The sequence below is a fragment of the Dama dama genome, chromosome 9, assembly GCF_033118175.1.
Source record: "Dama dama isolate Ldn47 chromosome 9, ASM3311817v1, whole genome shotgun sequence".
Taxonomy (NCBI): domain Eukaryota; kingdom Metazoa; phylum Chordata; class Mammalia; order Artiodactyla; family Cervidae; genus Dama; species Dama dama.
In genome coordinates this window covers 70,914,367-70,937,855 of record NC_083689.1, presented here as the reverse complement: position 1 = coordinate 70,937,855, position 23,489 = coordinate 70,914,367, and the positions used below count along the sequence as shown (strand labels likewise).

The 23,489-nt window shown below is 44.2% G+C and overlaps 2 protein-coding genes across 5 annotated transcripts in view; both read right to left on the bottom strand.

Moving 5' to 3' along the window:
- The window catches only part of CYFIP2 (cytoplasmic FMR1 interacting protein 2), a 133,762-nt gene extending 123,370 nt beyond the window's left edge, over positions 1–10,392 (bottom strand). The window contains exon 1 of one of the 3 annotated variants that reach the window (XR_009694215.1): positions 5,519–5,572. Coding sequence is in view for 1 of the 3 variants with exons in the window: in XM_061151835.1 (XP_061007818.1) it covers position 5,519 (1 nt within the window). In the remaining 2 variants the exon portion in view is untranslated. Of the gene's footprint in view, positions 1–5,518; positions 5,573–10,311 lie in introns of those variants that run through there. The other 2 variants (XM_061151836.1, XM_061151835.1) reach the window with 2 other exon arrangements.
- A 9,164-nt stretch (positions 10,393–19,556) lies between these two features.
- The window catches only part of ITK (IL2 inducible T cell kinase), a 63,041-nt gene continuing 59,108 nt past the window's right edge, over positions 19,557–23,489 (bottom strand). For both annotated transcript variants that reach the window (XM_061151827.1, XM_061151828.1), the window contains one exon: positions 19,557–22,146. In XM_061151827.1, the coding sequence (XP_061007810.1) occupies positions 22,075–22,146 (72 nt within the window). In that variant the 3' untranslated portion in view covers positions 19,557–22,074. The remainder of the gene's footprint in view (positions 22,147–23,489) is intronic.

Here is a 23,489-nt window from a genome sequence, read left to right as displayed (position 1 = left end):
GCATAATGGTTTCTGAGCCTCACTTGCCTTATTTTTGATATGAGGAATAATATGAGTAGTTCTTATTTCATATACTTTGAAAACTAAAAAAGTTAATCCATGTGAACAGCTCGGTAGGTAGGAAGTGTACCATAAAAGTTAGTCCCCTAACAAAACCAAATCTAGCAACATATAAAAAGGATTATACACCAAGACCAAATGAAATTTACTGCAGAATCTAAGATTGGTTTGCCATTAACACGCAAAAGTCAATGAGTGTGATAAGCCATCTCAATGGAATAAAGGATAAATCCCACAGGATCATCTCAACACATGCAGAAAAAGCATTTCACAAAATTCACACTGCTTCATGATAAAAACACTCAACCAACTACAAACAGAAGAGAATTTTCTCAACCTAATAAAGGGCAGCTACAGAAACACCCACAGCCAACATCAGACTTAATGATGAAAGACTAAATGCTTTCTCCTTAGGATTAGGAAGAAGGCAAAGAGATTTGCTTTCTCCATTTCTATTCAACATTGTGCTGGAGGTTCTAGCCTGGATACTAGAATCATTAAGAAAGACAATGAACTGATACCCACATTAGAAAGGAAGACATAAAATTATCTCTATGACATGACCATGTATGTAGAAAATCCTTTAAAAGCCCACTAGAAAATTATTAGAATGAATAAACATGTCCAGCAAGATTGCAGGATATGAGATTAACATATGGAAATCAATTGTATCTCTATACATTAGCAATGCTCAATGTAGAAATGAAATTAGGAAAACAACTCTATTTACAATAGTATCAAAAGCAATAAGACATTTAGGAATAAATTTAGTAAAAAGAATTGTAAAATCTATACTCTGAAAACTATAAAACACTGTAGGAAAAACTAAAGAAAAGTCACATAAATGAGGGGCTTCCCAGGTGGCACAGTGGTAAAGAATCTGCCTGCCAGTGCAGAAGATGCAAGAGACATGGGTTCAATCCCCGGTTTGGGAAGATCCCTGGAGTAGGAAAATGGCAACCCACTCCAGTATTCTTGCCTGGAGAATTCCATGGACAGAGGAGCCTGGTGGGCTACAGGCCATGGGGTCACGAAGAGTCAGACATGACTGAGCACAAGGCACATGCACACATAAGTGAGGTGCATTTTCAAAGGCTGGAAGACTTCTTGTAAAATGGCAATACTTCCCAAACTGATACAGATCTAACACGATCTCTATCCAAATTCCAGCTGGCTGCTGTGCAGAAATTGATAAGTTGTTCCTAAAATTCACATGGAAATTCAAGGGACTGTTTAGAACAGACAAAATAATCTCAAAAGAAAACAGAATTGGAGGATATACACTTCTTGATTTAAAAACTTACTACAAAGCTACAGTAATCAAACAATGTAGAATAAGGACAGACATATAGATCAATGGAAAGAACTGAGAATCCAAAGATAAAGTATCACGTTTATATTCAATTGATTTTTGATAAGGGTTCCAAGGCAATGCAATGGGGAAAAAGTTCTCTTTTCAGCAAATGGTTCTGGGATGGCTGGACATCCACATTCAAAAGAATGAAGTTTAACCTCTATCTCACACCATATGACAGATTAACTCAAAATGGATCAAAGACATGAATGTGACAGCTAAAACTCTTACAGAAAAAAAGAAGTAAACCTTTGGAACCATGAAATATGTAATGACACCAAAAGCATAAGCAATGAAATAGAAAATAGGCAAAATTATGCATCATCAAAATTAAATTTAAAACTTGTACTTCAGAGGACATTATCACATTATCAAGAAAGTGAAAAGACAATCCACAGAATGGGAGAAAATATTTGGAAATCATATATCTGCTAGGCATGTAGAATATATAAAGAACTCTTAAAATTCAATAAATAAAAAGACAATCCAATTTTTAAATGGGCAAAAGATCTGAACAGACTTTTCTCCAAAGAAGATATACATATGGGCAATAATCACATAAAAAGATAATTATTATTCTTAGTCATCAGGGATATGCAAATCAAAATCACGAGATATCACTTCATATCCATTAGAATAGCTATAGTAAAAAAGACTGGTAAGTACAAGTGTTGGTGAAGGTGTGAGATTGGAGACCCCAATCATTGCTGGTAGGAATGTAAAAGAATGCAGCCCCTTTGGGAAACAGTTTGGCAGTTCCTCACAGTTTAAAATGCAGAGTTACCATAAGACCCACCAATTGCATTTCTAGGCATATTCCTAAGAGAAATGCAAATATATTCACAAAAAACTTGTACATGAATGTTCATAGTAGCATTACTCATAATAGCCTAAAAGTGGAACCAACTCAAATGTCCATCAAATGATGAATGAATAAATAAAATATGGAACATTCATACTATGGAATATTATTCAGCCACAAAAAGTAATGAATTATGGATACATGCTACATCATAGATGAACTTTGAAAATATTATAGTAAGTGAAAGAAGCGTAATATGCTTTTTAAAGGAAATATCCAGAATAGGTAAATCTACAGAGAAATAAGGTAGATTAGTAATTGCCTAGATTTGGGGTAGATACTGGGGGAAATAGGTGGCATTGCTAAAGGGTATGATGTTTCTTTCTGGGGTGATGAAAATGTTATAAAAATTCATCCTGACAATGGTTGCACAACTTCATGAATTAACTAAAACCACTGAACTGTATGCTGTAAACGAGTGAATTATACAGTATGTGAACCATAACTCAATAAAGCTGTTACCAAAAAATGTCAGTATTTGTATGATGACTTTTGGAGACCTTAGGGTATACAGAATATAAGCAGGAGTGGGACAAAGAGAGCTGGAGCAGGAGCCTGGGGAGTCTGCAGAGTATGCTGACCTTATATGCATGAATGAAAATGAACATGAGAGAAAAGGACAGCAAGAGACACAGCCACACCGAGCCAGAGGGAGCCCCTGGACTGCAGGGTGAGCGGACTCCCAGGAGGCAGGGCCCAAACCAGGCCCTCCTCTGCCGGGGCCTGGGACTGTCCTGCGCGGGAGAGACTCCTCAGACACAAAATTCTCTAGGCGGAGTGACAGGCTTTGAGACTTAGAATGAGGACAATATGGGTCTCCAGTCTCCTACCTCCAGTCTTTCTACTATGAGGACACCGAGGTCAAGAGATGAGAGGACTTGGGCAGGGTCCCTGGTGTAGTTAGGGGTTGAGCTGGGCTAACGTTGCAACTTCCTGGGAGACTGAGGGGAACCTGACGTGACAGTGCTATAAATGAAAAAGAGGGATATTAGACAGAAGGAAGGAAGGGAGGGAGAGAACCTGGGAGGAAGAATTCTAATTCTGCAATAACAGAAAGCTCTGTGGAAGAAAAGAAATACAATCAAAGGACATACCTTGGCTCTCCAGGGGTCATCATTGACAAGTCTTAATAATGCAGATGCTTTAGACATAATTTAGGTTAAAACAGAGCTCTTGCTATATTGCAAGATGTGGGCAGGAGAGGGAGGAGGGTGGTGTCAGAAAGTGAACTCTTCATCCATCACAGCAGGAAGTGAAGAGACGGTGCGTAGCACAGATAAATCAAGAAACGGCAGCAGAAGCATATCATTTAGAGATCTGGAGGTAAGTACTGGAAGAAACGGTGAGTTAAAGGCAGCAGCCTCTAGGGGAGGTGGGCGCTGGATGCTTGTTTTTCACTGTGAGTCTTTCAATACTATTTGATTCTTTCAAGCATGTCTATGCATGGCTTTGATCAAAATTTAAAAATTTATTTAAAAGACAACAACCCAAGGCTTCCTTGCTGGCAGTCAGACAGCTGGCCCAGTCCACAGCGCTGTCTCAGGCAGCCTCTGCTAAGCAAGTCTCTCCCTGTGGACGTCGGGGCTCAGAAGCCCCATCCCCTGCAGCTTCTCTCACACAGGGCACCTGAGCTCAGAGCAGAGAAGTCCAGGTCAGCCTCGACTTGGGTCTCTGGAGAAGGCCTACCCCCTTCTCTGCTTATAGCAAAGGAAAACATGCTGGTGGGGCTACAGGGCTTGTCGCTGTATTTGCCGTCTCACTCAGCTTCTTCCTGTGTTGCCAAGGGTGAGGAGGCCTTTCTGTTGACAACCCACCCAGGCAGATCTCACCCTCTTGGGAGGGGCGGTCATGCCACCAAAGGCAGCTTGCTGATTTGCTCCTGCTGGGACAGGACACCACGGCGAGGGTGGGAGGGGGGGTACCAGTGTGACTTGTATCTGAGGAGAAGGGAGTTGCTTCTCAGAGGCACCTGCTAAAACTCAGAAAGGGAAGCCACCACATCTGCTGTGGAAACAGAGTGAGACTGTTGTTCAGTCACCGGCTTGGAGCACGGAAACCTCAGTTTCGTGGATGTGAAGTTGCAACTTGCATGTGGCTCAGCCTGAAGACTGACATCGGCCCCCGAACCTTTGCCTCACTCTAAAAGGGCAATTTCCCTGCCTGTAAAATATGGAGGTTGGCCTTGTAGTGGTTCTCAACCACGATGGCAAAACCTCTGTTGTGAAGGTTATTGTGGCAACTTGTCCTAATAACAGTTTAAGAGATGAGGTTGGCAAACAAGGTGCTTTTTATGATGTGTAAGGGAGGGCTCAAAGTCCTCCCATGGAATCATTGCTTAAATCTTCATCTTTTTTCTTGAGAGGAAGAAAATAGTGCTAGAGCTGGGAGGGGGACTGGCTGCTGGGTGTGACGTACTGTATGTTGACACTGTTCATCGAATGCACTTAGGAGAAAATGAAAGCAAACCCCAAAACAATTAGATAGGAATCACTGAACTTGAACCTCTCTCAGGGTCATTCCAACTCAAAAGCAAATGACCGTGACTATAAACAGGACACTCTATCTAAAGGGACTCCTTCAACACCACGCTTCCCAACACGGCCTATCCTCTGTGGTCTGAGTATGTAAGGCACCAAAAACCGGCCCATGGACGTTCTTGCCTTGTGCCTTTGTCAAGCTCTCTCCACTCCCTAATGAACTGTCTTCTCTCCTTCTCATATTCTACCCTTGATCAGTGTCAAGACCCAATTCAAGACAGGCTCCTCCATGAAGATCTGACCAACTGAACCACCACAAGCTTCACTTCTTGGATTCCCATAGCACTCACAGTCTGGAGTCCATAATTTCCTACTGCATTATAAACTGCTTTATATTTTACTGATTCTTTGGATCACCAAAAATGACAAGACAAGGATTAACTGTCATCTTTTGTGGGGGGCGGTGGCTGACCCATAGCAACTAGCACAGAGCTGGGCACATCCTAGGCATTACTTGCTTAATTAACACTTCATGAACAATTTCCTGAATGCAAGAGCCAATGGTCAACAATCAAGTCTTCTTTAAAAAAAAACCCCACAAAATTTAAAACATCATGGTCCCCTAAGGCACCATATCTAAATCAGTCTTATTGCAATAAGAATGTAAGGGGATATATTTAGAAGTTTCTTCTGTCATTGTTTCCACCTCAAAAAAAATAAAAAGCAGAACTTCATTTCTCTTTCTCCTGTGAACATATAGCATACTTGGAGGTTGATGGCTGACTCTGAGTTTTGGATTCCTATCTCATCATTCATATCTTGCCTGAATTTGTCTTGAAGCATCACAACTGAAAAACACAAACAGAATATCATTCTCAGGTATCCCTTCACTTAACACTGAGCTACTGAGTGTCTTCTATGAGGGTCAGCCCTGCAGAGTCTCTTTGATCTCAACTGGGCTTTTGGTAAAGTTAGACAATGCTCTCATTCATTCCCATCTGATTTCTTATTCCGCCCACAAAGGCAGCTGTTCCAAACCTCCGGACACCTCCCGCACTCTCCTTACCAGTCCATCACCTTTACTTTCTGCAGAGGACCTCATTTCCTGCCTTATTTAGAAGATAGAGACCACACACCATGGACCCACTAAATATCTCCCTATTCCATAAAAAGATAAATGCCCGATAACCACAGCTCTACAATGGCCTAAGGATGATGCAAACATGAAATCAAAAGACCTATTGATGAAGTCATCATTGAGTCTTTCTTGGGCAGCTCTCCAGGTCATGTTTACTTTCTCCTCTCCTTATACTGTTTCTGAGTTGCCGCAAGTCTATCAAAATGCCACTTAGCCAGAATGATCCCTGCAAGAAATTCTGCCTGAACCCAAGCTCTGCCTTTTCAAAACACTTTCTTTCAAGAACTGGCACCCACATTGTTTTCACCTCTGCTGCCAGGGTGCAAGAGGTATGACCTGATTGGTGGTCCTCTGAGGCACATCGCACACAGTCCTCAGCACAGTGGTCAGGGCGCGGTAGCTGGTACCCAACCTCTTTGCATCCTGGGAGGCGTCCCACACCCACTGACCACATTCTGAAGTGTCTTTGTACAGACAAGGCCTTCCAGGGGCCTTGATAGAATCTGTGAATCACAAAGTGCCTTTCAGTTTCCCTTTCAATTGGCTCAGGGGTACAGAGAGACCACAGATTTGTCTTCTTCAATTGACACACAATGTATAATTAATAAATTGTCCCTTTAGGAATGGAGGGCAGCCATCTAAAGGGGCCACACACTCAGGAACCTCCTTCTCGCCTCTGTTTCCAGGGCCTTTTCTTCTTCTCAGACTGGGGTTTACAGACATGATCTCATCCGTGGGCTCCTGTGGCAACAGGTAGGTAACGGGCTGGGCAGGCTGCTTTCAGTTCCCCAGTTTTCAAAGTCAGAGAGGTAGTGGCTAATTGAAAGGCACACAGCAAAGCAGGGATAAACCCTGTGTCTGAAGACCATGGTATACTGCTCTCTCTCTGCCTGCATGCCCTTAACATTTTTGGTGGGGTTGCAAAATGCTGAATGTCCACAGAGGAAGAGGTCCTTCCTGATCTATGTGTTGAAATGTGAGAACTACCTCTGGGCGTCTGCTTGGTAAATTCCTTCCCCCTTCTCTCTGCCTACTCCAGCTACATCTACCTTCAGTCCCCTACTCAGGAGCGTGTCCCAGCTGAAGCCCTTACTGACACCACTGCTTATCAGGCTTTCCTTTGGCTAGCTTTTGCAGCTCAACCGGGGACTGGGTTTCATGGTCACAGAGACCAACTCCTCTGGGAAAAGCAAAATCCAGGTAGGTTCTGGAGGTACAAGGGTTGATAAGAACCCTGTGTGGACGACACCTCCTCCTCCCAAACTGGGACTCCTCTTAGCATGTCAAGAAACTCCTGTTGCTCCTCATCCCCCCGCAGTGAAGACTTAACTGGCCAACTCACAGAAAGGCTGTTCTTGGACATGGTCACCAGCAATGAAGTGTCTGCTGGGTAACCAGGGTGGAACCTTCCCGATGGGAGGCCCTCTAAAGCCATGGAATTCTTTAGCAGAATCAACCATGACAACAATAAAAAATTTGTCATCTTAAATTGACACAATATATAATGTAGCATGAGTCACATTCTTAATGATGATGTCACTAATACATTACAACAACAGACATACATATAAAATAGTACTTACTATGTGTTAGACCGTTTACATAGTATTTTCACGCAGCCCTTGTTTAATAAGAGCATCCAATGAAGTACCAGCTCTTTGCCCACCATACCTGGCATACTGTGTCACTGCCAGGGGCGGCAGCATCCTCCACCCTCTTGCTCCACCTTCACTACTAATGCAGGGTCCATCCTCTAGACCCTAGACTCAGCTTTGCTCCTCAGAACAATAAGACCAAAGGCCTTTTACAAAAGCTCCAATGAGATGACTGATGTCTGGTTTCGTCAACTACAAGTGAATAATTAATACTTGCCAGTAAAGAAATAGACTCATTGTTATGGTAGCCACATGGAGGCTATAAAAGGCCATTTTGTGCAGCCCTTGGTGGAACCCTGGGGCCAACAGCAGCCAAAAGAAACCTCTTTGAGAGGGTGGGCTGATCCTCAAACGTGGAGGCTGGAGGAGCTCAGCACTGTTTTCCAGGAATGCTGCTCCCAATGTTATTAGCTTGTTGCTTATTCATCACCTAATTCAGCTTGCTGGTCAATGACAGCAGCCGAGGCCCACTGAATGCTCAAGAGGGCGTAATATATCAGACGGGACATGCACTATCCCCTCAAGACCTTTTTCCACTTTTTAAATTTTCTTGTCTACTGTCTTCTGTGGGCCAGCCTCTGATTTGAATGGAGTAAAACTCTCTGATCCTGGTGGATTTTACACCCTCCTCCTGGTCTGATGTGTAAAATGACTTTTTCCCTTTCCACTTCCAGCAGGGACTGAACAAAGTAGGCTTGGGTGCTTACGGAACCAGTCAGAACTGGCCAGAAAATATAATAAAGCAGCTTAGTGAGCAGAGCTCTAATGCCCCCAGCCAGAAGCTCAGCCTGCAGGACTAGCCAGAGGAACTGGCTTTGTGAGCAATAACACACTCTCCTTGTGGCCTTGGAGCTGCCCTGGCAGATGGCAGCCAGTGCCAACAAGTAACTCTCTATGGGAAAGTCTCACCTCCTCCAAGTGGTCACTGGGTGCTCAATAATACCCTTGAGTGACAGTAACCCTGACCAGTTACACACACATATACACACATACAACTCTTACGGTATTTCTGTCCTCAGGGCCAAAGTTGCCCTTGCGGCAAGCAAACAGAGCTGACAGCTGCTAGCTGTTGTCATTTCAGCAAGCTGTTCCCCCAAACTGCTACCCAGATTCCCACCCCCACCTCCAGCCCACTGCCTGAAATTCCATCACTAGAGATATCAAATATTATTTACTTAAAGCTTTGTTTTCCATTAAAACACCTCCAAGTCTCTGTTTCCTTTCTGGTCAAATGACTTCTGAAGCACCTGCTCTGTGTCTAATGGGAGATTCTTGTGTATTTAGCTCTTGAGGATTAATGTGTTTACTGGCTCCTTTTTTGAAAACAATTTTTGACACAGGCAAATAGCCAGTGGGGATGGTGGATAGGCAGGGCAGTATCTGGAACTGGAGGTGGGCGGTCTTAAGGAGGGTCTGATGGTGGAGGAAACAACTTTCAAGTCCTTCACCATCCTGCCAGCAAAATAAACCTAGATGTATTGCTCTCCAGCATCTGTGATCTCCACCGCTGCGAGCAGGGCTTGAAACAGGGCCTGTGCCCAGGAGTAAGGTAAGACACCTCCTGCGCTGGGGACACAGGCAGAAGGTGGAAAGGGGGAGTGTGGGAACCAGCACTCTCCTGATTTTCTCCGCAAGCTGGCAGGACTGCCCCAGGCTCCCGGTCAAGCCTTGAAGGCACCAGCGAGCGGGCAGGAAAAGATCCTTGTCCTCTTCCTGGCCTGGCTGTAAGGGCCTGTCAACCCTTGGTGAGCCTTTCTGCTGTGCTGCGGAAACCAGGCAAGTACAGGTCAAAGTCAAATTCCCTGGGCTGGGGAGGGCACCTGGGCAGTCCTAGGGTTCTGCTCTGCCAGGTTGTCCATACAGAGAACCATACTCTTGTCGGACCACGCTTCCCACCCCCGCCCCCACTGCACACGAAGAGCACGCCCTTCTCTTCCTTTTCAAACGGTGTACCCTTGGAGGGGGAGGGCTGTCCTGAAAAGCAGATGCCACTACAGACAGGTAGGCATCTTCCCGAGTCTTCAGAGCTCAGGAAAACCCAACATTTACCCCAGGAGTACAGCCCACTCCCCCGCTTCCCCCACCTCCTCTCCCGCCCCCAGACAGCCGGGAGGGAGAGCGATGCTAGGCCGGAAGGCTTCAAAGCGGGTCAGGCGTGTCTCCTCTCTCATTAATGCCCGCACCCCTAAACATCGCCTCTTCGCCCGTCGCCCCACCCATCTCACGTTCACTGCAGGACGCTGTGAGCCCAAGGAGGCTGCCAGGCGGGCCCAGGCGGCCGTCGCTGGCCCTGGAGGAGGTGATGGTGGCCGCGGCCGCAGAGGCGGCGGCCGGCGCTCTGCAGTACCTGGGTGCGGGGAGACCACCGCCGCCGCCGGGCTCGCGGCCGCTGCAGGTGTCTCCCGAGCTCGGGATGAGCGCCGCGTCCTCCCGGGCGGGTGGCTCCGGCCCAGGCCGCGCACCTGCTGCTGCTGCCACCGCCGCCGCGCCCCAGCTCCGCCGTGCGTCGGCGCCTCCCCGCAGGGGGTACGCACCGCGGGGCCCAGGGTGGGCCGGAGGGGGTAGGGGGCTGTTCCGGACCTGAGGCCCAGCCTTCGGAGGGTTTCGGGGTTCCCAGGCCGCGCTAGCCCAGCCGCCGAGCCGAGCACCCCCGCGGGGCTCGGAGAAGGGTGCACACCCCTCGCGCATCCTTACGGCCGCGTCGCCATGCCCAGCAGCATCCCGGTCCCCACGCAGGCCCCGAGGCCTGCGAGTCTGGGTCTTACCTGGGTCTGCGGCAGGTTTAAGCGAGCGGCCGGAGGCTACAGCGGGGCCCCGCGCCGGGGCGCAGGATGCTCTGCCGGGCTCCGCTTGGCGGCCGCCGCGCTGGGCCCCGCCCTCGGCCCCGCCCCTCCACCCGCCGCGGCTCCGCCTCTGTTCCTGAGATCCCGCCCCTTCGCCGCCGCGGCTGTCACACAAAGAGCCGGAAATGGCTGCGGCCAGGGGCTCCCGGTGCACCCCTCAGGGCGGCCCGCGCATCCTGGCCTGCACCTCGGACTTCCCCCCGCAAGGAGAGCCAGCAGCGCCGCTTAGGGTGGACTTGTTCCCCAGGAGCTCCCAGGCTTGGGAGCCACACCTGCAGCTGTGGGAGGACTGAAGCTTTGGGCTCCTTTGGTATCTCATAGACCTCGCATTATTTCCAAGTGCTCATTTATCTCCCTAATATTTATCGAGCACCTGTTTTGTTCCAAGTACCGTGCCAGGAGCAGAGTAGGCACTGGTGTACAAAAGACGGGCTCCCTGTCCTTTTGGAGCTTATCTATTTAGGAGAGACTAGATAAATTTACCTAGCAAATGTCCAGTTTCAACTGGGAGACATTCTGTGAAGAAAAAGAACAGGGTGAAGGGACAGAAAAACCTGAGGGTTGGGGAGAAGGGGCTTCCACCAACAGAATCTGATTCCAAATGCTGCTCCTCTTGTTCAGAAATACGTTCTCACCCTCCCTTTCACTTCCTTGGGGCCAAAGCCCAGAATCTGCCGTCTCTTAAGCAGGGACCTCCCTCAACTTCATTCAGTTCAGTTCAGTCCCTCAATCGTGACGGGCTCTCTGTGGTCCCATGGACTGCAGCACGTGAGGTTTCCCTGTCCATCATTGGCTCCTGGAGCTTATGCAAACTCATGTCCATCAAGTCAGTGATGCCATCCAACCATCTCGTCCTCTGTCATCCCCTTTTCCTCCTGCCTTCAATCTTTCCCAGCATCAGGGTCTCTTCCAATGAGTCAGTTCTTCACATCAGGTGGCCAAAGTACTGGAGTTTCAGCTTCAGCATCAATCCTTCCAGTGAGTATTAAGGACTGATCTCCTTTAAGATGGACTGGTTGGATCTCCTCGCAGTCCAAGGGACTCTCAAGAGTCTTCTCCAACACCACAGTTTAAAAGCACCAATTCTTTGGCACTCAGCTTTCTTTATAGCCCAACTCACATCCATACATGATTACTGGAAAAACCATAGCTTTGACTAGATGGATGTTTGTCGGCAATGTCTCTGCTTTTTAATATGCTGTCTAGGTTGGTCATAGCTTTTCTTCTGAGGAGCAAGCGTCTTTAATTTCATGGCTGCAATCACCATCTGCAGTGATTTTGGAGCCCAAGAAAATAAAGTCTGTCACTGTTTCCATTGTTTCCCCATCTATTTGCCATGAAGTGATGGGACCAGATGCCATGATCTTAGTTTTCTGAATGTTGAGTTTTAAGCCAACTTTTTCACTCTCCTCTTTCACTCTCATGAAGAGGCTCTTTAGTTCATTCAAGAAGAATTAATTGCCTAATGGACAGAAAGGCGAATACATGGTAACAAGAAGTATTTTCTGGCAAAACCTGGGAAAGAACTGAGAGGACAGGCACCTTTCTCTTCAAGACTTACCTCATTTAGCGCTCTCCACAGGAACGGGTCTCTTTAAGCTGCCTGGTGGGCCCTCAAGCCAGGGGAAGTCAGGCAGCACTGAATTCCAACCTTGGGATCCCTGAACAAGTCACTTCACTCTGTGCCTGAGATGCCACCCTATCTACAATGTGGGGAGATGAATTGCTTTTCCTACTTCACAAGGTAATAATTTGAAAATATTTGAGACATTTTAAAGTTAAGGGGTAAAGTTTTGCTACAGGGGAACCTTTCTGAAATATTTCTGAAGAGCTCACAAATTTCTAGTTAATCACTCAGCTATTCCTTTCGGCTATTTATAGAGGAGCCCCATTACTCAACACTCAGCAAAGAACTTGTGAAAGTCTTTGCCCTCACTGATCTCACATCATTTCCCGAGCACACAGCATTCATAATACTTTGTGGTATGATGTTACATCACTCATTCTAATTTAGATCGCTATTTCAGAAAGGATGACATACTTATGTATATATGTATGTCATATATATTAATATATATATATATTCTCTCTGGTGCCATGTGAGAAAGCTGTGGGGGTGTTTGTGGAGGATGGCTTTGAAAACCAGAAGTGAAGTTTCCTTTTTTTTACATTTTTAACTTGCTACTGTGATCCTTGGGATTTTGGGTGTCAGTGATTACAAATATGTAACAGTGAGAGACTGGATTTTCATTCTAAATGGCATATTATTTTAGATGCTGTAAATTCCTGGCAAACATATTTCTCCCTGTGGTCCCTTCCCTGTCTTTTCACCTTGCAGGAACACGTTGCTTAAAAACAAACAAAAAAAGATGATTATGTCTATAGTTGGTTAGATCTTGGGCAAAAATAGTTCCCTGACCCCTGAATTCTGTTCGCTTATAAGGGGAAGCAACATGGTCTTTTTTTTTTTTTTTTTGCAACATGGTCTTATTGAAACCACTGCTTTGGAAATACGGAGGCTTGCCTTTTGGTCCTGATTTTGCAACTAAGTTATCTGAGATAAGTCACTTCACCTATTTCCTCATCTGTATAACGAAGTAGGTTAGATGTGCTCCAAGGTGGGATACAGGATGTGCTGCATGTGGGATACTGCATGAGTTAAAACAAAGGACATGCCCAGGCCAGGCTTAAAGTACACTAGCTCTCACTGCTCTCAGGATGGAGCCAAAACTCCTTCCCAGGGCCCACAAGTGTCTGCATGATCTGTCTCCATACCTCTCCAGTCTCTTCTGCTGTGAAAAACCTCGTTGTGCTTCAGGTAAGAGGAATCTTTACATTTCCCAAACTTGCTGTATTTTCTCTTGCATTTAGGCTTTGCGCAGGCTGGACGTTTTTGCTTGGCATGATCTCTCTATTTCCTGCACTTTCTACACTTTCCTCCATAATGCTGGCTAACTTCCAGTCATCCTTCTGATATCTGCTCAGCTGTCACTTCCTCCATGACCCCTCCCTGTCTGAATTGGGTTAGGGTCAGCGTTCATACTCCCTGCGCTTCCTCTACCTTACTACTTATTATGCTGTGTTGTAATTATTGATATACTTGCCTATATACCACCATTTGAACATAAAATCTAAGAGAGCAGAGATGGTATCTTACTCTCTATTGAATCCTCAGGGCCTAGTACATAACAGGTGTTCTATTATGTAAAAAAATAGAAATAATAGTAAAAGTGGATCAAATAAATAATTGAAAGTGAAATCTTAGCTTATATGTTGCTTGAAACTTGTAGCTCTCTGTCTACTGCCTTCAGATAGATGTCCTTCCCATTCAACCCAGGCTGCACCATCAGCAGTGAGAGGACCACAGTTATGAGGTGAGAATTGCTTTGCTGCTTGCAAAGCTGTGGGCCACATATTGTGGTTCTGTGTGTGCCAACGTTGCCTTGTTTTTAGAAAAGCCCTAAGTCAATTAGGACACCTAGGTCTCCGTATAAAATCCATTGGCAGACCTTGCTTCATGGAAACCAATAGTGGAGCATCTGGAGTGGGCGTAAGAATTAGTTATGAAAACAGGACAGACCCATAGACCTAGAGAATGAACTTGTGGTTACCAGTGGGGAAAGAATGGCAGGAAAGGATAGTTAGGGAGTTTGGGATAGACATGTACACACTGTGATATTTACAGTGGATAAACCAACAAGGACCTACTATATAGCACAGGAAACTGTGCCCAATGTCATGTGGCAGCCTGGGTGGGAGGGGAGTTTGGGACAGAATGGATACACATATACACATGGCTGAGTTGCTCTTTTGTACACCTGAAATTATCACAACATTGCTGATTGGCTATACTCCAGTATAAAATAAAAAGTTAAAATAAAAAAGACACATTTCAGCAACAACAACAACAGAAGAATCGGTTCTGGAGAGAGGAAATATAAATGTTAATAATGGCTAACATTTATCAAGTGCATTATCTCATTTATGTTTAAAATTATCCTGTGAGGAAACTGTAACCATTAGTCCCATATTACAATTGAGGTAACTAAGGCAGGCTAGATACCTTGCTCAAGATAGTGAGACCAAAGCTCATGCTTTTAACTTTTAACCAAATTATATATAGTCTTATTTCCCTCCTCCCAAACAGAATCCTTGTATTCTGTGTCATTACCGTGTCATCTTGTTCAAAAAACATATTTAATGCAAGTTTTAGTGACATATGGTATTAAAATGCTTCTAAATCCATAATAATGTTTTTAACAAAGGAAAAGGAATGTGAGATGGAGAAAAAAATGTGAATAAATACAAAAAAAATCTCTATGTGCAATGAGCTTGCTACAGATTTAATTCATGTAGTTAAACATTCATGTAGTTAGCAGGAAAAGAGAAATGTGATGGTCAGTTGCTCAATTTACATTGTCCATTAGATAAAGCCTGACCACTTGGTTAAAATTGCCTCATTTTACACATGAAAGAACGGGGGCCCAGAGAGGGGAAGGGTTGCCCAAGGCCAGCTGGACCCAGACCCAGGGCTTTTCATAGGAAACTGGGTTGCCTATTTCCTTTTTTGAATCTGAAATAATTTGTTAAAGCAGATTTTTTCAAACAGTTATTGGAGGTTTATTTGGAATCAGTCTTTATGCCAAGTACTGTGTATGGATGGGCAAATTTTATCCTCACAAAATCTTCAGAATCCTGTTGTTTTATAGGTGAAATATTGGGGGCATCCCCTCTCTTCTTTGCTGTCTTTTTCTCACTGCTCACATCTCACAACTTCTAGAGAACTGGTCTCCCCTGAAGGTCATGTATTTTCTGTATAACTTGACAGCAAAGAAATTTTCATCATTATTTAAACAAATACTGTTTACAATAATTTTGGATAAGAACTGATAAGGAGACCTCGAGCGTATTCCAGATTTGGAATGCAGCAGTGTAGCTGAGGTACAGTGAGTTTGGTGCTGCTGTATTCTCAGGGGCTGGCATCGTGGCCCTATAATCAACCCCACCAAATGGTTGGGAGCGTGGAATTTGGGAACAGATAGGTCTGGCTTCAGGCCTGCATTCTGCCTCTTACTAATTATGGAACCATGAATGGTTTTCCCAGTTTACTGAGCCCCGTGTTCTGTGCTTAGTCGCTCGGTCGTATCTGAAGCCCTCCAGGCTCCTCTGCCCATGGGGATTCTCCAGGCAAGAATATTGGAGAGGGTTGCCATGCTTCCTCCAGGGCATCTTCCCAAGCCAGGGATGGAAACCAGGTATCCCACATTGCAGGCGGAGTCTTTACTGTCTGAGCCAGTCCTGTACTCCGCATCTATAAAATTGAGATGATCATAATTGTTTCTTTCCCTTAGGTTCTTGGAAGGTTAAATGAAACAATCAGTGTCACACTCAGCAGAGCCATCATATGTGCTCAAAAATGGGAGCTTTTGTTGTTGTGTGTTTTTTTTTAATACCACCATGGTTCAAATTTTGACATGATCTCTAGGAAGAATGCAGGATTTGGAATAAGATCTGAGTTCTGATCTCACTTGTGTTGAGTAGCTCTACAACATCACGCATGCTGTGTGTCACTTCCCTTTTCTGTCAAGTGAGACCCCCTCTTCACCCACTCTTTCATCTCAATGCTGCTGGAGAGATGAAGCATCATCTTAGATGGGAAAGTGCTTTGAGATATACACACCAGAAAAGCAAATAAATGTGTAGCTTGTCTCAGCTTATAGACATTTGTACTCAAAATGAACCTGAGAAAATGAAAAGGGACCAGGAACTCCTTGGTAGCTGTAGATGGGTGGAGAGGGGAATGAGTAGATGTGAATCTAGATGGTGAGGAACCAGAATCCTCTAAGTTCCTGTAACTGATTCTCCAGCACCTGCTGGCTTTGGGCCCAAGGTTCCCAGTGCTAACATAGAAATAATGCTGGGGAAGAAGGTGGAATAAGGTGTGTTTTTATGCATGTTGGTTTCCCTGGTCTGACATGTTCTTCTAGGTCCTCCCTGTCTTAGGAACTCCCATTGACCCTTTAGGACACAGCTCAAATATCACTTCCTCTGTGAAGCCCTGCCTGATCCCTTGCATGTTTTCACTCTTTCTCTGTACTCACTGTACCGTGACCTCTGTTCCATCATATGACCTCCAGCAGCCCTTTGTGATCACAGTTGATTTTCATTATTTTATGTTTATATTTTATAAAGTAACCTGATTTACACATAATCTTGTTTTATGCATATTTCTGTTCAAAAACGCCTTGTTTGGTATGTATTGTGGATGTATTAACATTGAATTCACAGTCAACAGCATCATAAGTCATGCTGAGTGAAATTCACCTAACCCACATTTACCATGTAACATACATCACAGTGTTCTTTCACTTACGTGAGGTAATACCTCAGTTCTATGCTTCAGGGTCACTTTAAACAGCAAAATGACTAATAAAGTGTACACAAGTGCAAAAAGTGTGACACTAAACAGACCTCAAAAAAGACACTAGTTTATGTTATGAGCTGAAACGAGAAGGCAGAGCCTTGCCTTGTTCAACCTCACCTGGGAATGTGCTTGTAGAGTGACTCAAATTTTTCACAGTTCTGAGCATGGGCATGTCCTGAATGACATGTGTGGAAAGGCTGCAAGAATTGATTTGGGGTTACAAATAAATCTTAGTGAGTAGGCAGTTTGTAAGTATAGACTCTGCAAATAAGGAGGATCAACTGCATTTATTTATGTGTTGGACTTTTTTTTTCTTTTACTAGCTGAGGCTTCTTACAGGAAGGTTGGCCTCTGTACTGGATATCTTCTCTTGCTCCTCCAGTCCTATTTCTCACTCTTCTCATCCTGCCTTCTTGCCTGGAGACTGGCCTGTAGACAATTGCACTAGAATTTCCTTGTCCTCTGGCTTCCAGAGGACAGAGGGATTGGCCAGCAGTCAGCCCCAGCAGTTGATGGGGGAAGGAAGAGAGTGAGGCCAGCATATTTATTCTGCAGTTTCCTCCTTGTGATGTTGTCCTGGGCTTCCTCTGTCCCTCACTAAAGGTCCTGTCCTCTCAAGGCAATTTTCTCCAGGTGATTCTCTGCTTCCACAGTCAAATTAATGCTCCAATTCCTCATCCTTTAGGGGTCTGGGGATAGTAACTGCTCCTTGGCAGCTCTTTTCCTTCTTGCTACTTCCTGTGGTTCATTTAAACCCACCTTGTGTTAAGTAGTTCTTTTATAGGCCCTCCTAGAATTATCTTAATTTGACTGTGGTGTGTCTGGTCCTCAACTGATAAGGTGTCTTATTCATCATATATGCCTGACACAGTGCCAAGAAATAGCAGGTGAATGGTAACAAATGATCTCTAAAACTCCCTCTAACAGTGTTTGTATGATTCTGTTATCCCAGAAGCCAGTTGCTCATGGTCACTTGAGAAGAATCACAGTCATAGAAGATAACCCCCCACCCCCAACACACAGTACTGCCACCAAGGGGTGGTTCTGGGGAGTGAGTTTGGTGCACCAAATTTCTAGCACTTTCCTCAAAGTCACTGCAAATAAATATTTACTCTAAGTGAAAATATGTGCTCTCTGTTTGAATGAAGCTTCGACTGTATCCTCCTCTTCCTGATCAGAGCACCTTTCTGAGCCCCTCAAAAAAAATCTACGGCTCCTTCTACACACACACACACACACACACACACACACACACACACACACCCTGCCTCTCTTGCTGAATGGCATATATTCTGCCTTTTTCCTGAGTGTGATGGTCTTGTGTGTTGGGAGATCCCAGGCAGAGTAGAGTCTGCAGGATAAATGTTCTCTGAGAAGCAGATCTGCTCATCCAACCTGCTGTATGTTTCCTTTCTGGGTCATTTGCCAGTGGGAGTCAAGCCCAGATGTGAGTTCCACAAGGACAGTGTGGAAGCCACAGGCTTTCTTACTGGTCTCTAATGGTCCTCGTGTGTACGAGCTGGTTCCTGCGGTAGATGTGGACATTTGGTGAAATGAAAGGTACAGGGAGAATTATAATAACCCAGCTTTTGTTCCACTGGGATTTTAAGAAGGAGAATAGATGTGCCTTGCTGTCCAACTGTGGCTTAAAGACTCTGAATTACATTGCCACATGTCACCCACACAGGAGATGACAGTGAATGAGTATGAACAATAATCTGGTACTAGGAACAAGGCAGAAATCTTTTCCAGATTGGTTTCTTTTCCACCAGCTTTGCCACTCTCAAATCCACTCACCACATTTGTGCCAGAATATATTTTTAAATGCAAATTTGACCTTCTCTCCTTGTTCAAAGACATTTTTTCTCTCTACAAGTAGAGTTTCAGCATTTGTGTGTGTGTGTGTTTTAAAATCTATGTCCTTGTCTATAGATTTATAGCCTTAATTTCAATTTGTCTACTCCTTTTATTATCCTCACCCTTGCTGAGACCACACACACACACACACGCACACACACACACACTCCTTATGTTCCAGCAATGATAAACAGATAATAGCTTCTCAATATGTTTTGTTTCCTCTATCCTTCTACCTGGAAAATACTTCTCTTATTTCTGCCCATTGGCTTGCCTAAAAATCCCATAATTCATCTTCAAAACTGAGTCAGATGTGATGTCTTCTGTGGTAGTGCTTCCAAAATTTTAATGTACATATGATCACGTGTAGATCATGTTAAAATATAGATTCTCATCCAGTGGATCTCAGGGTGGAGGCAGAGAATTTGGCTTTCTCACAGGCTAGTAATGCTGCTGTTGCTGGTCCAGGGACCACAATTTGAGTAGCAAGATTCTAGAAAGTTTCTACTGACATTGCCCTTTGTCTGAGAGATTCCATCACTTTTTCTGAGCTCTTCTCTACTTTGACCTTATTTTTGTTGTTGCTCTAATTCCTGTATTATAATTTTGCTTGTGTATATGTTCGCCTTCTCAACCATACCTGGAATGTCTTTTAAAAGTAAAGACTGTGTCTTTTTCATTTTTGTTTCTGCAAAGACAAAACATAGGAAGGAACAAACAAAGGAACATAGGAAGCATTTGATATTTACTTGATGAAAAAAATGTTAAGTGATATATAGTCTTTACTTGTCTGTGTAATGTGAAACTATGTAACCATTATTATTTAAGGAAAACTTTTGGTTGTCTGACATTTGGCGAAATATGGACCCAGGCTATAGATACTATATTCACTAAAATGCACAACTTTATTTGCTAGACCCAGCCTTTAACTTGGTGAGCTTTACAAAGCATGGGAGATATTTGTAACATTTTAATTGTGAATGACTGTACAGTAATAAATATTCACTCTAGTAAAACATAAATATATAGTCTCAAAAGGACACAATGCAGAATCTATCAAATGCATCTAGAACCAAAACTTTGCATAGGGGAATTCCCTGTAAACACATGGCACCATTTTCAAAATGTGAGAGGGGGAAAAAAGCCAAACAGGCAGGAAGTCCACTTTCCAGGACACTGAGAGCTAAACTCTTGACACGTGTTGAGTTAAAGCCTCAATGAATCTGAACTTGAACAAGATAATACCATGCAGGGGAGAATCATTCTAAACCATACCACAGAAAATCAGTCAATTCTGATGTTTTCCTTCTAGGCTTGATGTTCCAGAAATCATCTCTAATTAAAGGGTCCTAAAAAGAATGCACAAAAATGCCAGAAAAGTAAACAGGGATGATTTTGGATAAGTTGAGGAATGTCATCTTCTGAATGATAGTTTTATTTTGAAGCTACCATTGTCACAATAGTTATAGTTAAAAGTTGTGTGTCTGCATCACCAGGCAGTCAAAATATCACATGATTTAGAAAGAGTTGACTTCAACACCATCCAGTAATCGCTCTGAGAGTTTTATCTGAACACCGTAGGAAAATTAAATCTCTCTCACATCAGGGAATATCCCTCCTCAGAAAGTGTCCAAGAAGACTGTGGCCAGTTCAAAGTTGAAGTGATAATTAAAGGAAGTATTTACACTTCTGCAGGAGGATCTTTTAAAGCCACTTTGAAGCCCATCTATAAACAGCTTCTTGCAGTATTACTCTGGTGGGTTGGGTGAATCAAAGGGCTAATTACTCCTTTAATAACTCCAAAGTCATTAACTCTAAGGAAGGTGAGGATACAGATGAGGAAATAAAGATCCTATTCCAAGTTGGAGGGCTACATCGACAACCACACTGCTCCATACAGGATCAACTTTACTTGCTGATGGTGCTGTGTGGGCTTCTTTATTGGTTCTTCCCCTCTGCTGTACTTATCTCTTCTGCAATCTCTTTGACCCTCAATAGGAGGCGGTATTGAATAAAAATAGAGAAACTGCATTGGAGTCAGACAGAGGTGGGCTCTATATTAATACTTCCTAACTCTGTTGCTTCAGGCAGGTGTCCAAGCTTTTCAAAGCCGAAGTTCCATTGTCTGTAAAATGGGAATGATGATAATACCTCACAGTGTTGGTGTGAACTCAGGGTGAACTGAGATTCTGCAGATAAGTCCTGTAGCTCCGTACATTTTGCACTTTGCATATTCAGGTGCTCAATATCAAGAGGCATCCTTGTGCATCTTGGAAGCCCCTGACTCAGTACCTGACTCAGTTTCCTTCCAGATGGTTTGAGCAAGAACAGACCTCTTGTTCCTCCCTTAGAATTTAGGGAGACTTGAAGTCTCAACCTTGAAGTTGCAAATCTCTAGGGCCGAAACAAGCTTCAGTTTCTCTGGCAGGCCACAGTGCCTGGCACAAGTCTGCACTCTGTTGATGAGGATGGAAGAATGCAGAGAGGGGTCTGATTGTTTACAGAAGCCATGGTTTCCCCCCGCCACCCCCCCCCCCCCCCCAGGATGCCTGCCGAAGCATTCGGCGTGAAAGGGGAGGCAGAATCACCTGCTTGACTTGGTACTAAAGATGAGCATCCAAGTGGTAACAGCCTAAGGCATTTCCCTGTATCAGGTGATTCCATCATCTGATGCCCTCTTTCTGCCCAGACGCCAGATACCCAATGCTCCAGCAGTGGGATCAGAATTGTTCACCCCAGTCCATCATGCTCTCTTCAAGGAGAGAGGTGGCAGTGTGCTCTATGAGTAAAACCTCACAAAGCTACTTCTCAGCATATCCGGTCTCTGAGGTAAGCAGTTGTTCCATCATCCTCTGAGGCAGGAAGTTGTGGCTGACAGCATCACAGAGGCAGAGCTTACTCTTTGTGACTTTAATTAACTCACTAGTTCTCCTTGAGAAATTGTCATGCTTCTTGATCATCTCGCCCCATATTCTGGGATTCTGTATTGCTGGGTCAAATAAAGATTCCCTTGACCATGACCTTTAGGTCCATGTTTAAAATAATAATGAAGGTAATAATCCAGGGTCCTACACCATCTCTCCCTTTCTCTAAGAAGTGCAAGAAGTGTTGCCTTAAAGCTGTTGGTTGAGGTTTGTGCATTACGCAGGAGAAGAGGCCGGAGGAAGGGTAGGGACATCACTGCTGCTCTGGCCCCACTCCCAGCGCAGGGGCTGAGCCTTTTGCCTGTGGCCTGGCGCCAGCCTGTAGCAGGCCGCTGCCTCCATGGCAGCTTAGGGTCTGGCGCAACAGGCCAGTTGCCTCTGGGGAGTCCTGGGCTGGTGGCAGCTTTTAATGCTCTGTGGAGGGAAGACCTCCTTCCCCTACTCAGGATCTGTAGCCCGTGGCCTAGTACTGAGTCTCTTTTAAAGCCCCAATTCTGCAATTTCAGCCAGTTGACTCAAGAGTCTGGAGAAAGGTGGCCGGTCTTCTGGTTTCTAGGAAGAGAAAGAAAGGTTACTCTGTGATTTCCTTGTACTTGTGTGTTATAGCTAATTCCAAAGCAAACCAGAATTAAACAGCAATACTTTTTACTGATTTTTAAATATGTTTCTGTATATGTTGTATTTGAGGGCATTGTGTCTTAGTTGTTAACAGCAGGCATTTTGGAATCAAAATATGGCCTGCTTTTGAATTTCAGCTTTTCCACTTAGCTGTGTGACCTTGAACAGGTTACTTAACATCTTTGAACCTCAGTTTTTTATCTGTAAAATGAGGATAATAATAGTATCTATCTCATAAGATTGTTGAGAGAATGAAATAAAGTCATATATAAAATGTAACATAAATAAATGCTAAATAACGTCAAAAAAGTAAATATTTGGGTATAAATCTCATAAAATGTGTATAGGATCTATGCTAGGAAAAATATAAAATTCTAAAACAAGATATCAAAGAAGATCTAAGTAAATGGAGAAATATTCCATGTTTGTGTATAGGAAGACTTTATATTGTTAAGGTTACACTTGTTTTCAACTTGATCTATAGATTCAACACAATCACAGTAAGAACCGAGCAACTTATTTTGTAGATAACTGACAAAATGACTCTAAGGTTTATGTGCTGTGCTGTGTTCAGTCATTCAGTCATGTCCGACTCTTTGGGACCCCATGGACTATAGCCCACCAGGTTCCTCTGTCCATGGGGATTCTCCAGGTAAGAATACTGGAGTGGGTTGCCATGCCCTCCTCCAGGGGATCTTCCCAACCCAGGGATTGAACCCAGGTCTCCCGCATTGCAGGTGGATTCTTTACTGTCTGAGCCACCAGGGAAACCCCTAAGGTTTTTTTTTTTTTTTTTTCCCCTAAGGTTTACATGGAAAGGTAAAAGACTCAAAATAGCCAACACAATACTGAGCAAGATGAACACGGTTAAAGGACTGACACTCCTTGACTTTAAAACTTACTATAAAGCTTTAGTAATCAAGAGGCTGTGATGTTGGTGAAAGAATAGACAGATAAATGGAGTAGAGTTAGGATCCCAGAAATAGGCCCACACAAATGTAATCAGATCTACCCCCTTTTCCTCTCTGACAGTATGTTGATGGCTTGTACCATTATATTGCAAATAAAATAATATTTAAGATCTCTGCCAGCTCTTCTAGAGATAGCGAACTCCTTCAGTTAATAGGTGCTCAATGTCATTTTCTTGCTAATCTGTTTTGTCATCCCTACTGCCTCATCCTCTGAGAGGGTTCCTTTCTTTGAGGATGGGGGCAGACCCTGAAGTTACAGATTATAATGTGGGGGAGGGAGAAGGGGAAACCACTTCCTTTACTGAC